The sequence below is a fragment of the Microcebus murinus genome, chromosome 13 (genome assembly GCF_040939455.1).
Source record: "Microcebus murinus isolate Inina chromosome 13, M.murinus_Inina_mat1.0, whole genome shotgun sequence".
Taxonomy (NCBI): domain Eukaryota; kingdom Metazoa; phylum Chordata; class Mammalia; order Primates; family Cheirogaleidae; genus Microcebus; species Microcebus murinus.
Window position 1 is genome coordinate 64,252,202 of NC_134116.1, and position 15,394 is coordinate 64,267,595.

Below are 15,394 nucleotides of genomic sequence, written 5' to 3' on the forward strand. Positions count from 1 at the left end.
GGAAATAAGAAACAAAACTATGATTTGTGAAGATATTATCTGTATCTTTATAATTGCAAAAGAAAAACTGGAAGGAGCCTAAATAATCACAAAATGGGAATAATTAAACAAATTGAGATATATTGACATTACAGATTATATAGCCGCTAAAACTTTAAATATATGTAACTAATATATTTTTGAAATATATTTAATGGACCAGGGAAATAATCATATTAAGTATCAACACTGTATATATTTAATAATGTTTATAGTTTTATAGAAAAAGTCTAAAGGGAAATATACTAAATATTTACAGAGAGTATCTCTGGTTGTATCACTCAATGCAATTTTTTCCCTACCCTTTTCTAAATTTTCCAAGTTTTCTACATAATCATGATCAGAACAATAGGTAAAAATACACCACTATATTTGTTCTTTATCACTGAGTATATTTTTCATATTTTATTTGCAAAATTAATATTCATTTATAGTTAAGATTCTGGTGAATAATTTCATTTTACTTTCTGCATATCATTTTAATTAGCTTTAGGTCTCCTTACCATACTGGACAGCATCATATAGTATCATGGTTAATGTGTTGTTTTTTTTAAAAATGACTTTAAAAAAGATGATTCATTTTTCTGATGAATAACTAAAGTCTGATCAATAACTAAAGTTGTGGGTATAACTGAAAAATTAAGTTTATTTTTCCCATTTAAGAGCTGTTGTTCACAAATGGAAAGGGGAAAAACTGTCCTTAGGAACTCTACCCTTCTGGTGACAGGGGCATTTAATACCTCTGTAATATTAACTTTTTCTTCAAAACTTAAGGTCAACAGAATAACATAATCTAGGTTCTCATTACTATTGAGTATAATGCTAAAGTATCAGAGCAATAAGGTACAAAGATTACAAAATAAATAACATTGTAGAATTCTTGAATAAGAATGTAAAGGAAGTATAATACAACAGGTAGCTGGTATGTGCTTTAGAAATGTCAAATGAGAAAAATAGAACCAATTACTCCCAAAGTTACTCAATGTCTGATGCCCTGGCTATCTAATGTTGCTCTGAAAAATAAAGTTAAAAAATACACATAAAATAATGATGAGTTCACATTTGAAGTGTTTCTAAACTTAATAAGGACAAAAAAATTGGTACAAACATCACAAATTTGAAGGTTGATATATCCTGCGTAAATCATGTTTTCTTCATGTGTTTCTCCTATAAGTACTTTCACTAAACCTTTAGCTTAAATTGAAGTCTATCTTTTGGACCTTTCACTTTTCTGTCCCAACATGCTCTTAGGCAGCATTGCTATTTCCTCAGTGATGGAAGGATCTAAGCAAGCTCAACACTGGATTTTAATTTCTGCAGTCCTTGTTTGGCTGACCAAACTTTTTAGGATGCATAAATTGCAGAATCCTATTAGTATGTACTGAATTACTAGAAATAGGGTGATACAGCAAAAACATTATTTGACCTCTCTGTACCACTGTCCTTAAATGACAGATACCCAGAAGGAAGATATGGAGGTGATAAAAGATGTTGCCACGAGGGGAGATCAGCATATGAAAGTCTAAAAGGAGACTCTATATGATAGCTATTCATGTGTGTGCTACTTGGTTCCTGTTGAGACCTGTACATTATAACTATGGATGTGTTTTCATACTTGAACTCCCAGCTTTTGCTAACATTATATTTGCTTATGTGTCAAGTTTTGAACCATCACTGAGTACTTAGTTGTACCTACAACCTGTCTCTTATAAGTGTTTTCTAACATCAGGAACTGTGTATGTCAAGGAATGGGGATGTTTCAATAGTGATGTGAAAATGCAAGAATATAATCTTATATGCTGGGTACTTAAATTATTTCAAAAATAATGAGATAGGCTGGGCGAGGTGGCTCATGCCTGTAATCCTAGCACTCTGGGAGGCCAAGAAGGACAGAAGGGCAGATCCCTCAAGGTCAGGAGTTCGAGGCCAGCCTGAGCAAGAGCAAGATCCCATCTCTACTAAAAAATAGAAAGAAATTAATTGGCCAACTAAAGATATATAGAAAAAAAAATTAGCCAGACATGGTGGTGCATGCCTGTAGTCCCAGCTACTGGGGAGGCTGAGGCAGAAGGATTGCTTGAGCCCAGGAGTTTGAGGTTGCTATGAGCTAGGCTGATGCCACAGCACTCTAGCTTGGGCAGCAGAGTGAGACTCTGTCTTAAAAAAAAAAAAAAAGAGATAGATTTTTTCCTTTGGATTACCTGGTATGCTTGAAAATGATAACATTTCCTAGAGATAATCTTGATTTTAAGACTGATAATAGTATAGCCCCCTAGCCTTACACAATCCTTCCAGCCAGGTTATTTTTAAAGTTCGTTACTTTATGTGACAACTATTTATGGGACACCTACTAAATTTGAGTTACCATAAGAACATAAAAATAATTAAGAGGCAGCTCCTATCCTGGAGGAACCTAAAATCCTATAGGAGTAAAGATGTATCCACAGATGTCCCTTGGTATAAATGGGGGAATGGTTCTAAGATCTCCCATGGATATTAAAATCCTTGAAATCTCAAGTCCCTGATATAAAATAGTGTAGTATTTGCATATAACCTACAAACATCCTTTAGTATATTTTAAATCATCTTTAGATTACTTATAATACTGAATACAATGTAAATGCTGGGGAAATAGTTGTATTGTTTAAGGAATAATAAGAAAAGAAATGTCTGTACATGTTCAACAGAGATTTTTTTTCCAAATATTTGATCTGTAGTTGGTTAAACCCACAAATGCAGAATCCACAGATAGAAATGGGCTGACTGTACATACAATTATAATATTAGGTGGTATGTCTTATAACCAAGAAGTGGTACAATAACTTGATCAAGGCCCTCAAGAACAGACAGAATTTCAAAAGGCAGAAATGGAAAAATGAGTAACATTCCCTAAACAACGGCCTTAACAAAACCATGGAGAACGGAAAACACCAAGTGAGTTTGTGAGGAGTCATGTTTGGCTGCAAAAATGGATATATGATTGGAAGTATTTAAGAGAATGGTGCAAAGACAAGGTAGAACAGACTGTGTAGGCCTTAAATATCAGGAAATCTAGACTTCATTGAGTGGACAAGCCAACTAAAGGCTCTTTCTGATCAAAAAAGTTCCATAAGAAGGTTATTGTAGTGGCTCTTGGCTAAAGATATAGAAGCTCAACTTGGATGATTTGATTGATTTATAAATGTTTACTGAGCCCCTACTATATGATAGGCACTGTCACTTTACTCAGCATAGAAGACACAAAGATGAATAAGAGTTCTATATGATTTAGACTCCTTACTTTTCTGACGTCATTCCCTGTTATTCTGACATACTGGCCTCCTTGCTGTTCCCTGGCATGCTGTCATCTTAGGCCATTTGCACTGGCTGTTTCTGTTCCCAGAATCCTTTCCTCAGATAAATGCACAGGTAACTCTACCTGTCCTTTAAGATTTGGCTCAAAAGTCACCTTTCCAGTGAAGCCTATTCTGACCACTCTATTTTAAAATGTAACCAGCTCTTTTTTCTTTCTTCTTTTTCCATTCACTCACCACCTACCACACTATGTAATTTATTCATTTATTATGCTTTTTGTTTGCTTCTCCCAACAAGAATGTAAACTACGGAGGGACTGGAGTCTTTATGTATTTTATTCATGGATATATATTCCAAGCACTCATGAGTGCCTGACATATATGAGCACTCAATACGTATTTGTGGAATACTGTTGAATAGAGGAACTGTAAGAATTCATAATCTTCTCAAGAAAGAGAATTAACAAACTGTAATAAATTCATTAAAAGAGGGATATATAGTATGCCATGAAAGCCCAAAAGGAGAGGCACCTGGAAAGGCTCTGGGAAAATTGATTTTAGAAGCTAATAATGGAGTGAAATTAGAAGGGTAGGAGTTTGCAGTAAAAATAAAAAGAAAGATTATAAGCTGAGAGAACAACAGAATAAACTATAATTGCATTGAAAGAACTTGGCTTAATCACCTTTATGTCAGTACCTCGTAATATAGAGCTTGGTGCATGGTGCCACTCAATAAATGTTTGTTGAATTGAACTAAGTTAGAGAGCTGTCTTTATGTAAGTGAAGAAAGTTCTGAGAAGGAACAATAGAAGAAAAAAATCAGGGCAGCATTAAGTCAAAGAAAACTGCAGTAAATCATTATCAGTGGTGTCAAATTTTTAGCAGTCAAAGAGGATCAAGCTGGAAAAAAGGCCTCTGGACTTGGTACATAGCAGAGCAGTTTTTAGTAGGTTAATATAGGCAGAATGCAGACTACATTAAGGAGTCAGTATATCAAACAAAAGTAGACACAGTAAGCAGAGACTATTCTTCTGTAAAGCTTAGAAGGTATTTTCAAATATGGTATCTCATGTGATATCATCTCATCTTACAGTGAGAGTACTGAGACTTAGGAAATTAATTTGTCCAAGGCCATCAGTCAGCAAGGGTTTGAAATAAGATAGGGATCCAGGTTTTCTGATTCTAAATCTCATTCCATTCTCCCCCTCCCAGCACATTCTTCTTTTGCTGTCATTCATATGGTAGTATGCTTCATAAAGTTGGCAGAGAATCCACCATAATATCCCACCAATATTCTGACATAATCAGAAAGGAAGAAAGCGAGGGCTTGAACAAAACTTCAAGAGTAAATTCAGTGCTAGGAAGAGAAAATGAATTATTTCCCTAAAGGGATTTAAGGCAGTAAGTGCAGACTACATAGATTATCTCAGTAGTGGAAGATATTAAACACGTGCAGACCTTACAATTTAATTCAATTTGCCTGTGTACATAAGTTAGCTATACCTTACTCTTACTGTGGTTGGGAAGTCAGAGCTTACTGTGGTTGGGAAGTCTGACTTCCCAACCACAGCGCAGAAAGGGTTACAGTTGTACAGTGATATTGATCCGTCAGCCCTTAGGGCTGCAGGTCTAAATTCTATTCTCTTTACTACAATATGCCATAGAATTATTCTCAGTGTCTGAGAGCCATTGTATAAATAAACTTAGAAGCATTGTACTGGGTTACTTTTAAGCAAATGGTTAATTAAAAAGTCAGTGCGGGCACCTTTATAACTTAGGATATTGTTTACATTAGTCACATATTCAGGGAGATAAAACTGTAGAGTGTGAATCCTTTTTTAATTCAATACCCAACGACATGGCCAAATGAGTGCTGCCAATATAATTTATTCCTTCTTTCCAAATGTATTAAGATACTTGAAATAAACAGACTTATCAAAGATATACCATACTGGGTAAGCCTCAGCATTTAAATAGCATTTTTCATCAGAACCAAAGTTAAAGAGAATACCATTATACCTATCATATAAATATAAAAAGAGGCCAGGCATGGTGGCTCATGCCTGTAATCCTAGCACTCTGGGAGGCTGAAGTGGGAGGATTACTTGAGCTCAGGAGTTTGAGACCAGCCTGAGCAAGAGCGAGACCCCGTCTCTACTATAAATAGAAAGAAATTAATTGACCAACTAAAAATATATATACAAAAAATTAGTCAAGCATAGTGGCACATGCCTGTAGTCCCAGCTACTCAGGAGGCTGAGGTAGCAGGATTGCTTGAGCCCAGGGATTTGAGGTTGCTGTGAGCTAGGCTGACACCATGGCACTCGCTCTATCTAGCCTGGGCAACAAAGCGAGACTCTGTCTCAAAAAAAAAAGGGGAAAACCCCCATATAAATATAAAAAGAAAAAACATAAAAACATACCTGTGGGGCGTATCCAGGAGGCACATAAATAGGAGGCACAGAACCATTTGGGGACATCATTGGAACCTGAGCAGGACCTGAATGGATCACAGAAATTTTGTATTAATCCATGATTGCTTATTGAGTTGAAGTTGAAAACAATTTAAATTTACTTTGAATGCTTCATCTAAAGTAAACACTCAAGCCAACAGTGATTATTATTACCTTGAAAAGATATTCAGATGATTCACTTGTTATAAAAGTTTATCTTGTAAAGTGTATTGATTACACTTTACCTATAGTGGTGTTTCTTAAACTTTCCTGGTAACAGTAGTCACGTGGGGAAGGGGGAGCTTTTTACAAGCTGAGAGATTCTTATTTGGTATGGTTACAATGGGGTCTTGAATCATTATATTTACTTTGCAAATATCCCAGGTGACTCTTATGATTGTGCAAGTGTAGAAACATTGACCCAGAGGAAAATCAAACTAAACTTTGCACACAAAATCAACAAAAACTACAAAAGGCAAAATTTTCAAAAGTAACAGGAAAGAAATAAAGGCAAGAGGAAAAGCAGAAAGAGGAAGAATAGTTAGAATTTGGAACTTGTTTTTTAGGGTTAAAAGATTCTTGTGTAATGACGGGTGAGTCATGTCTGTGGGGGCTTAAGAACAAAGTGAAATGCCACGCATATATATTTGTCCAAGGAAAAATTTTTTGGTTTCTTACGCTGAAAAGTTCTAAAAATGAAAATTCAGTTTCTCTAATTCTATACTTCCTTTCACTTTTATAGTGTTATGCTTTCCAGATAACTTGTAAAAATATTATCTCTAGTTTACCTTCTCTTTTAACCTTTCGAAGTGAATAAAATAAGCACTTTTGAAGATGTGATTCTTTCTAGGAACTAAAATCTTAATTTGCTTTATGTAACTCCTCACTTCAGATCCTTTCTTCCTGTAACTTCAGACTGCAGTGTTGCCTCACACCCACAAGTTTTTAATAAGTTGAAATGAAATCTTTTCAAAGAAATTACTTATTTCTAGGGAAATAAAGTACAGTAGTCTGATGAAGAATGCAATTGGGAAGGATCTCTTTTATATGCAGAATTACAATCTACCATTACATAATGGCTCTCAGTTATAAAAGAAATGAAGGAGGAAAAGCTTAATTGTAGGGCAGAAAACAAACAACTTTCACTGGTAACATTATGCATACTTCAGAAAACCAGAATGAAAAGCATGAAGGTCACAACAAAACGATTATAGCCACTCTGCCCTTTCTAGGGAAGGTGAGGGGTGAGGACAGAACCACAGAGTGGTGATGGGGGGAGGATGGGGGAGATGAGAGACCTAGGGAAGAGAATGGGGTGCAGGAGGGGAAATACTAACTAGTATTAAGAAAAGGCAGGGAGCGGAAAGAGAGGAAGGGGGAAAGGAGGAGGATGGGGAAGAGACAGGAGGTGAGTGAAGAGGGGGGAGGGTGAAGAGGAGAAAGTAAAGAGGAAAGGGGTAGGAATGGGAAGGAGGGGAGGAGGAGAGGAATGATGAGGGGAGGAAGAGAAGTGAGTAGGATTGAGAGAAAGTAAGGAGTGAATGTGTGTGTGCAGACTACTGAATTACACTATATAATATCTGGCTATAAATATAACTTTTCAACTAAATATTCTTCTCATACAAAACAAGCCCAGCAAATACACGAAGTTGTTCAGAATATTATCTTAATTACACATAGCTAATACTAACTTACTATGTACCAGGCCTTTTATATATATATTTCTCATCATAATCATTCAGGTAAGTATCATCATCAACATCTCCATTTTCTAGATGTGGAAATGGAGGCACAGAGAAGTTAAGCTTGCCCAAGTGGTGGTAGAACTGGGATTCAAAACAAGGTAGTTTCATTTCAAGGATATATCCCTACATTTTTAGTGAATATTAAAATACTACGCGTTATTGGCAAATGATGTAATATTAGGCTTAAAAACTATGTTCTAATACCTCTAAGGAAAATTAAGGCCTTTGTTGTCTTTATATCCCTGAAAAACATGAGAGAAAGAAAGAACAAAATTTTCCTAAGTTTAAGCAAACATTACCTATTAATTTACTAAATAAAACTGGTGAGCTGCAGAAAGGCTTTATTGAAAACTCACCTTTTAACTTTAATATTCTCAACTCAAGAGAAATGGGAAAAGTTTTAAAGTAATGCTGGCTTACTTCCATTAGACAATTTGTATAAACTACAGTAAACTAGCCTTTTAAATACTTAGAGCTGGCTTATGTATTATTCATAACATGCAAAATTTAGCTGAGAACCAGAAAGAGAATTCACGGAAAATCATATTTGTAATCTTTATAAAGGAAATTAACATTTATTGCACTTTCACCATATGTCTTGGGGACTGTGGGTCCTTTCACATGTTGTCAAATTTAACCTTTATATCAAGTCATAAGAACAGGTGTTTTTGTTTTGCCAACAGAGCACTAAGTTATTGCTGATTACATTTAAATTTGTAAAACTACAAAACTGTTTTAGGTTACCCTTCTTTTATGAGAAATATGAAACTATAAACACTATGTAGTTACAGTTCAAATCATACTATACTTTAATAGCTGCTAAATAGTTTATAATTTGCTAATACAAAATTCTACTTTATCCTTTAATTATATTTAAGTGTGATACTGAAAACAAAAAAACCCAAACGTAACCTAAGATAAACCAGCAGTGAATATATTACTAGCTGTAGTCTAGGAATAATACTCATCAATAACTTATTTCCCTGTGAATTAATCATTTCACTCTAGCAAGTAAATTTTTTTATCCCGAGGTGGAAATGGTACATTGTTAGATTATTATTTTTTTTAAAGACAATTCATTGGTACCATATTTAATACATAACATATTGGTGTGAAGTAACATTCAACACTAAGACATAAACCCCTATTTATTGTATAAACACAGTAAATACAAGTATTGATGTTTAGAACTACAATGTTTACAGCATCATTTCTGTTGCTATTCCTGTGTCTACAGTAGCAAAACCCTAAAGCCTTGCCTACTTAATGATGAAAGTGTATGCTTACCTACTTAGTTCCAACAATACCTTTTAATTGAGGAATTACTAACAGATTGGCTACAAACTTGACTTAAATTTGTATGCAGTGAGAGAGATTTTGCCCCAAGGAAAATCTTTTACAGGTTGTACCAATAAATGCATACCTGGCACAAGAAAAGCAATATCTGAACAACTGTGTGAGCATCTGAACAACACCTAGTAGCTCCTTCATAATCCACATGATTTGAGCAAAATCCACCCCAAATCATAGAGCTATTCATTATTTTTTAAGGGCATATTTCCTATTCCAAAAACCTGCAGAAGAGGAAATAATTCTAACCAACTGTCTTAAGAAATTTCAGAAGCTCCCCACCCCAGTTCCTTAAAAAGCGCCAATGATTTAAAGATATTTCATCTAGTGAAAGTTAAAATCTTCTTCATTTTTCCATGTTAATATACATTCATATTTAATACTTTAAAACAAAAAACAAAACTGCAAATTTATCCAAAAGTTTTAATTCTGAAAATGCAACGTGCTGCTGACGTGCTACACATTCTCTTTATAAGCAAGCTTTCACAATGGCTTCCAAATAATCTGATGCCAATTTTCGGATTTTAGCTTTAAAAAGAAAAACCTAGTAAAATAAAGGTCCTAAAATGGAACATTCTGTAGAATACAAAATCAGCCTAACTCTACATGAAGTCTAATCTTTTTATAACTACATGGCAATAATTTAAAATATATTTATAGCGATTATATTTGGTATCTATTTAAAAAGACACACGGCATGACTTTAGACTAATACACTGCCTTCTATGTTTTCAAATAAAAACAGAATGTAAAAAAACAACAACCAGCAAATCTTACCACTCATTTTGTTTTTACAGTAGCAGCAGTGAACAAGAAAATCCAACAAGGAAACAGCGTAGTACACGTTAACAGCTTTAATTGGAGAACGGTTTCTTTCTTTCTTTCTTTCTTTTTTTTTGGAAAGCTGTAAGAGGAAAAGATCCTTTGACCGAGTCACGTGATTATCACGTGACCTGCAGTGAACCGGGGAAAGGGGGAAAAAAAGCAGTGTTCCTGCTTGCTGCGTTTCTGCCATAGGAAAAAAACGATTAAATGATTTCTATTACTGCTGCCCTGAATTTGACCATCTTGCAGACTTCCTTATGAACCAATCCCAAATCTTATCAAAGTATACCCTACAAAATATATACTTGATGTAAAACGATTCTCTTTGTGTTCACTTTCCTCCAGTAACACCACACTATCTAATAATTTAATATTTTATTCATCCAGCGCACTGCTGATTTTCATTTAGAAAGAGTGGAATAAATATAACATTATTTTAAAATATTCAGTCCAAAATGTCACGTTATAACTTAATCCACTATCCATACTCAATCCTTAAGGAATGCCCACAATACACACAGTCTTGATAGGCATGTTCCTTAAAGGTGAGATTTGTGTTTCAGCCTGGTATTTGCCTCTCACATTAATACAGGCTACTGCTTGAATTGTTGCTATTTTATTCTGATTTTTTTTTTTTTAAGATTTAACCTGGACATTAATACAGGTGCTTCGTGGACAGCATTCTCACTTATAGTCATAAACCTGTAAAGACAGGCTCAGGTTTGGGTTCAGACCTCTCTATCCAAAAACAAATAGAGGCCAGAAAGGAGACTAAAGATGTCCACTTACAACATAAGACTGTTAAGAACTTTTGGAGATCTTTCATTACTTTATGGTGGTAAGTTCGGAGGAAATTTATTAACAGCTAACACAAATATACAGGTAATGGTAGTGAATGTAATTTGTAACAAGTTGCACAGTGGAAAGAAAATAAATTTTGGTATCAAAAGATATGTTTTAATAACAGCTTCAGTATTTATTAGCAAGGCAATTTACTGCTCTTTGGTTTCAGTTTCTTCCTGTAAAAAGGTTAATCAACCGCAGATAAATTTAAAGTAACAAGTACACAGGTTGATGTTACTCAATGCATGTTATTATAAGTAAAAGTATGATCACCATATGTTTTCAGAAATAATTATATAGTGTAGAGTATGTGCCAGGCATCATTCAGGGTTTTACTTGTGTTAACTCAATCCTCACAACTAAAGCAGGCATCATTTACAGGTAAGGAAACTGAAGAGAATACTTAGGTAACTTGCCAATACCACATAGTGAGGCAAAAGCAGGATTATTTAATGATAAGGCTGTATTTTCTTTCAAAAGTTCAAAGGCCCCCAACAGGTGGAAAAGAACTATTACTAGCAAGGAATAACCTAGAGCAATTGGTCTCAAAATATACCCTAGAGAAAGTAAGACAACAAGGAACTATTCTTACAAGTGGGGAAGGGTAACTGTTAGCTTCTAAATTCCTATTAAAAGACAGGGCTGCTCTGAAGAACAAGATTGAAGAGCAAAGAATCTCCTGGTCTCAACAGAACCTGCTCACAAATGCTAGACCCAGCCTCCCCGTAAATCTCACTGTGCCTCTGAACAAAGCGCAAGCTTCTGCAGCTCACCTTCATATTTTGGCTCACATTTGCAACACAGCTGTTTCCATTTCTTGACTGTAACTGATGATCTTCTTCTCAATCATTTGCATTGTGCTCACTAGAACGTTTTTTCCCTCCTGTTATAAATACATTCCCCTATATCCTCAACCTCTTTAGAGAGCACCTGTCCTGTGCTGCCTTTAAAGGACACCTGGCTATCCCCTAGCACACTTTTCCCAGCAGCTCCCTGGAAGCAGAGACTTCCCATTCTCTCCTGAAGCTGTCTTGGTATCTCTGGATACTCAAAGGCTTCTTCCCATTACACTGTTGTTCCTGTTTCATGCTAAACTTTTTCTTTGAAGTCATGGCATACGTGTGTACCACCCTCTACCCTTCTCACTGCTGTCACCCTCAGTCCATATTTATTGAGAACTTAGGCACTGTATTCAGTTTTCTTCTATAACTCAACTCTTGTCCCTCAGCACAACTTTAATGTCCTGAACTGAGGCTTAAAATTTCTTGAACTCTTTTCTTTCATTCTGTTTTTAGTAACCCATGTTCAAAGATACATGCTGGAACTTACTACTTAGAACCCCACTCTCTGATCTTTGAAATCTTAAACGTCGATGTTTTAGTCCCTGGCCACAATATCTACCTTTCATCTCTCCAGTTCTCTTTCTTCTACAACATTTGCTGTCCCTTATCCTGATGTCCCTTTTCTCTTGATCCAATGCGGCCTTCACTGATTTCCTTTCCCATCCATCTTCCTTTTACTTTTCTTCCCCTGAAAATATCCAATTTTAATCAATTAGATAATTGTCTTCTCTTCTCTTAGACCTGAACTGTAGAAATCAAAGGTACACTCAGACCGGCATGCTTATAAATTCAGTATCTCCAACCTTAACTCACCTGTCAGCACTGCTCAGGAATCCCTTCATGAATCTACCCCTGGTTAATAACCTACCCTGTTTTCCAGAGTGATTATTAGAGATCCTCACTCTTTAAGAGCTCTCCCCAGCCAACCTGACTTCAACCTTATTTTTCAACAGGAAACTGAGCTCTTTCTATGTTAGTTACAAACTTTCTCACCTCTTTCCTCTATTTGTAGAAGAAGCATTGCCTGCTTCCCCAGATCAAAGGTATCTTTCCTTTTATACTCTTGATCCGATCCTCCACTAGGTCTTGGTTTCATTGGTTATTTCTGTCCTGTCCCATATTTTCACCTTCTCCTTCTGTTCACCCTCTCTGAACTGTTCCTTCTGTGCTCATAAACATGTAAGGTTTCAAACATAAACCACACATACCATTCATCTCCTATATACATAACACTTTTTGTCTGCCCTGTGACACCATCCAGCTTCCACTCTTTTCTCAGCCAACCTTCTCAAATTTAACATTAACAGACTCTATTTTCTGTTACACTCACTTTTAAGTTTTTAATAAAATTATTATTATGGCAATATTTGATGCACACGAAAGAATAATGCAAGTCATTAAAAATATTAAAGTGACTACTTCAAACTCACCATCCAAGCCAAAAAACAGACCACACCAACACTGTTGCGTCCATATACTCCCTCCCCATCCAATCCATCACTTTGCACCACTCATATCTCCTCTACTCTGAATTTCGAGTTTATTTTAAAAATAGTTTTCTAAAAACAAATCACATATATTCCTAAATAATGTTTATTTGCTTGCTTTTAAGTTTTATTAAAATTTTGTAATAGTCTTCAGTAACTTGTATTATGCAATATTATTTCTAAGATTTATCATATAGTTTCATATAATTGTAGCTTCCTCACTTTCATTTATTCTTTCATGTAAATAACTAATTTGTTATTCTGTCACTAATTCTTGGGCTCTTTCCAGTTTTTTTGCCGCTGTTATTGTTGTTTTGTTTTGCTTTGTGTTTTTGCTATCATTCATTTGTCATTCACTCAACAGACATATTGACGACAATGTACCAGATACCGTTCTGGGCACTTGGGATATATCAATAAGTGAAAATGGATAAATATCCCATCTCTTGTAGAGTTTACATTGGGGGAAGAATATAATAGCATGATAAATAAGTACATCGTATTCAAGTAAATCACAAAGTATGTTTAAAGGTGATAAGTGCTATAAAATAAGAGGAAAAAAGAGGATTGTGAGTACTGAGATAGGCTGGTTGTGGGGGGGATATTTGAGGATTACAATTGAAATCAGTTTAGGTTTCATTGAGAAGGTGACATTTGAGTAAAGACTTGAAAGAAGTATGGGAGTGAGCCATGTGGATATCTGAGGGAAGAACATTTTACACAGTGAGAGTAATCAGTGCAAAGGCCTTAATGTGGACGACGACTAGTATGTTAAAGACATAACAAGGACACTAGTGTCACCAGAGCAGCATGAGTGAAGGGGAGAAAAGGAGTGACATTAGAGTGATTAAGAGGGAAATGAGTTAGCTCCTCTTGGGCCTTGTAGGTCACTGTTTGGCTTTTACTTAGAGTGAAATGGGGAGCCACTGCTGGATTTTAAAACATGATCTTAATCGTATTTTAAAAGAATTCATCTGACTCATACACACTGTTGGTAGGAATATGGTACAACCACTTTGCAAAACTGGCAGTATCTATTCAAGTTGAAAATATGTACATTCTATGATCCAGTAATTCCATTTCTAAGTATATGGGCAATGGAAATGCTTACATATATCACTGACCAAAGGATATGATTTAGAATGTTCACAGAAGTACCAATTATAATAGCACCAAAGTGGATGAAGCATATTTGGGGACAATCAAATATTCAGATTTGGATATGTTATATTTGTAATGTCTATTAGGCATTCGAAGGGAGACCTCATGTAGCAGGCAGTTAGTTTTACTATTCTGGAATTCAAGGAAACACCTAGTCTAGATATAAATTCTAGAGTTTTTGGTAAATAGGCTTTAAATCCATGAGTCAGATGACATCACCAAAGGAGTGAAAGTAGATAGAGAAGAAAATCTAATGTTTTAGATAGGAGCATGGAACAGAATATCATTGCTATAAAAGTATTTCTATACATCTTTTGGCCCACATGTGCAAAATTTCTTTAAGGTATATACCAAGGAGAGGAAATGCTGAGCTTCCTGAGTATATTAATTTACATTCCTACCAGCCAGCCATGTATGAGAGCTTCCACTGATTCACATTTTCAGCATTATTTGGTATTTAGATTTAAAATTTTTGCCAATATCACTTTGGTCTTATTTTTTATTACCTAGTACATGTTTTTCATCCATTTTTCTACTGGGTTTTTATGGTTAAATTGGTTGCAAAGATCCTTTTTCTAGTTTATGACTTGTTTTTAATATATTTTATGATAATGTTTAGAAGTTCTTAATTGTAATAAAGTCAAATGTACTAATGTTTTGATAGCAGATTTTATGTGTTGTAAGAATTCTTTCTCTACTCCATTGTCATAATCTCCTTTATTATTAAGTTTATCCTTTCACATTTAAGTCTTTAAATCTTTAATAATTTATTTCTGGGTAAGGTATGAGGAAAGGATCTGATTCCATTTTAATCCAAATGGATAACCAATTGTCCCATCAATTGTTTCCTGCTCTCCATGCCCTAGGATATGTCTCTTAACTTCTTGTGAGCACAGCAATGCAACTGTCTTATGGAAGATCTTGTTTTATAAGAGGATGATACCCAGAGCATCTATTCACACAAAATGATCTTATTTATTCTCACAAAAGCTTATAATTCTGTATCTCATCCAGACCTTACTCTCAAGCTTTACTAGACCTATAATAATCAACGTGAAACTCAAAACTAGTGATATTTCCATCAATACTCACTTCATCTTCTGTATTTCCCATAATAATCTGAAGATAGAAACTTGAGAAAAATCCTAGACTCTATTTCGCCCTCATTTCCCACATCAGTTGGGAAGTTCTGTAGGAAGTTCTGGAAATTGTGACAATTTTATCTCCCAAATATCGCTCAAATCCATGTTCTCTTCTACTCCATTGCTACTGCCTTAGCAATACTCAGTTCCTTCTAGGACTATTCCAGTATTCTAATGGGTCTCCCTGCCTCCAGTTCCTGGCAATCAATACATC

General features: G+C 35.2%; 1 protein-coding gene and 1 long non-coding RNA gene across 4 annotated transcripts in view; one reads left to right on the plus strand and one right to left on the minus strand.

The window, feature by feature from the left end:
* Positions 1-15,394, minus strand: part of FNDC3A (fibronectin type III domain containing 3A) — a 153,821-nt gene that overhangs the window by 66,414 nt on the left and 72,013 nt on the right. For 2 of the 3 annotated variants that reach the window (XM_076009457.1, XM_076009458.1), the window contains one exon: positions 5,756-5,832. In XM_076009457.1, coding sequence (XP_075865572.1) covers positions 5,756-5,832 — 77 coding nt within the window. Of the gene's footprint in view, positions 1-5,755; positions 5,833-9,657; positions 10,731-15,394 lie in introns of those variants that run through there. The other variant, XM_076009456.1, reaches the window with a different exon arrangement.
* LOC109731362 (uncharacterized) overlaps positions 1-15,394 on the plus strand; it is a 69,529-nt gene that overhangs the window by 906 nt on the left and 53,229 nt on the right. The window lies entirely within an intron of this gene.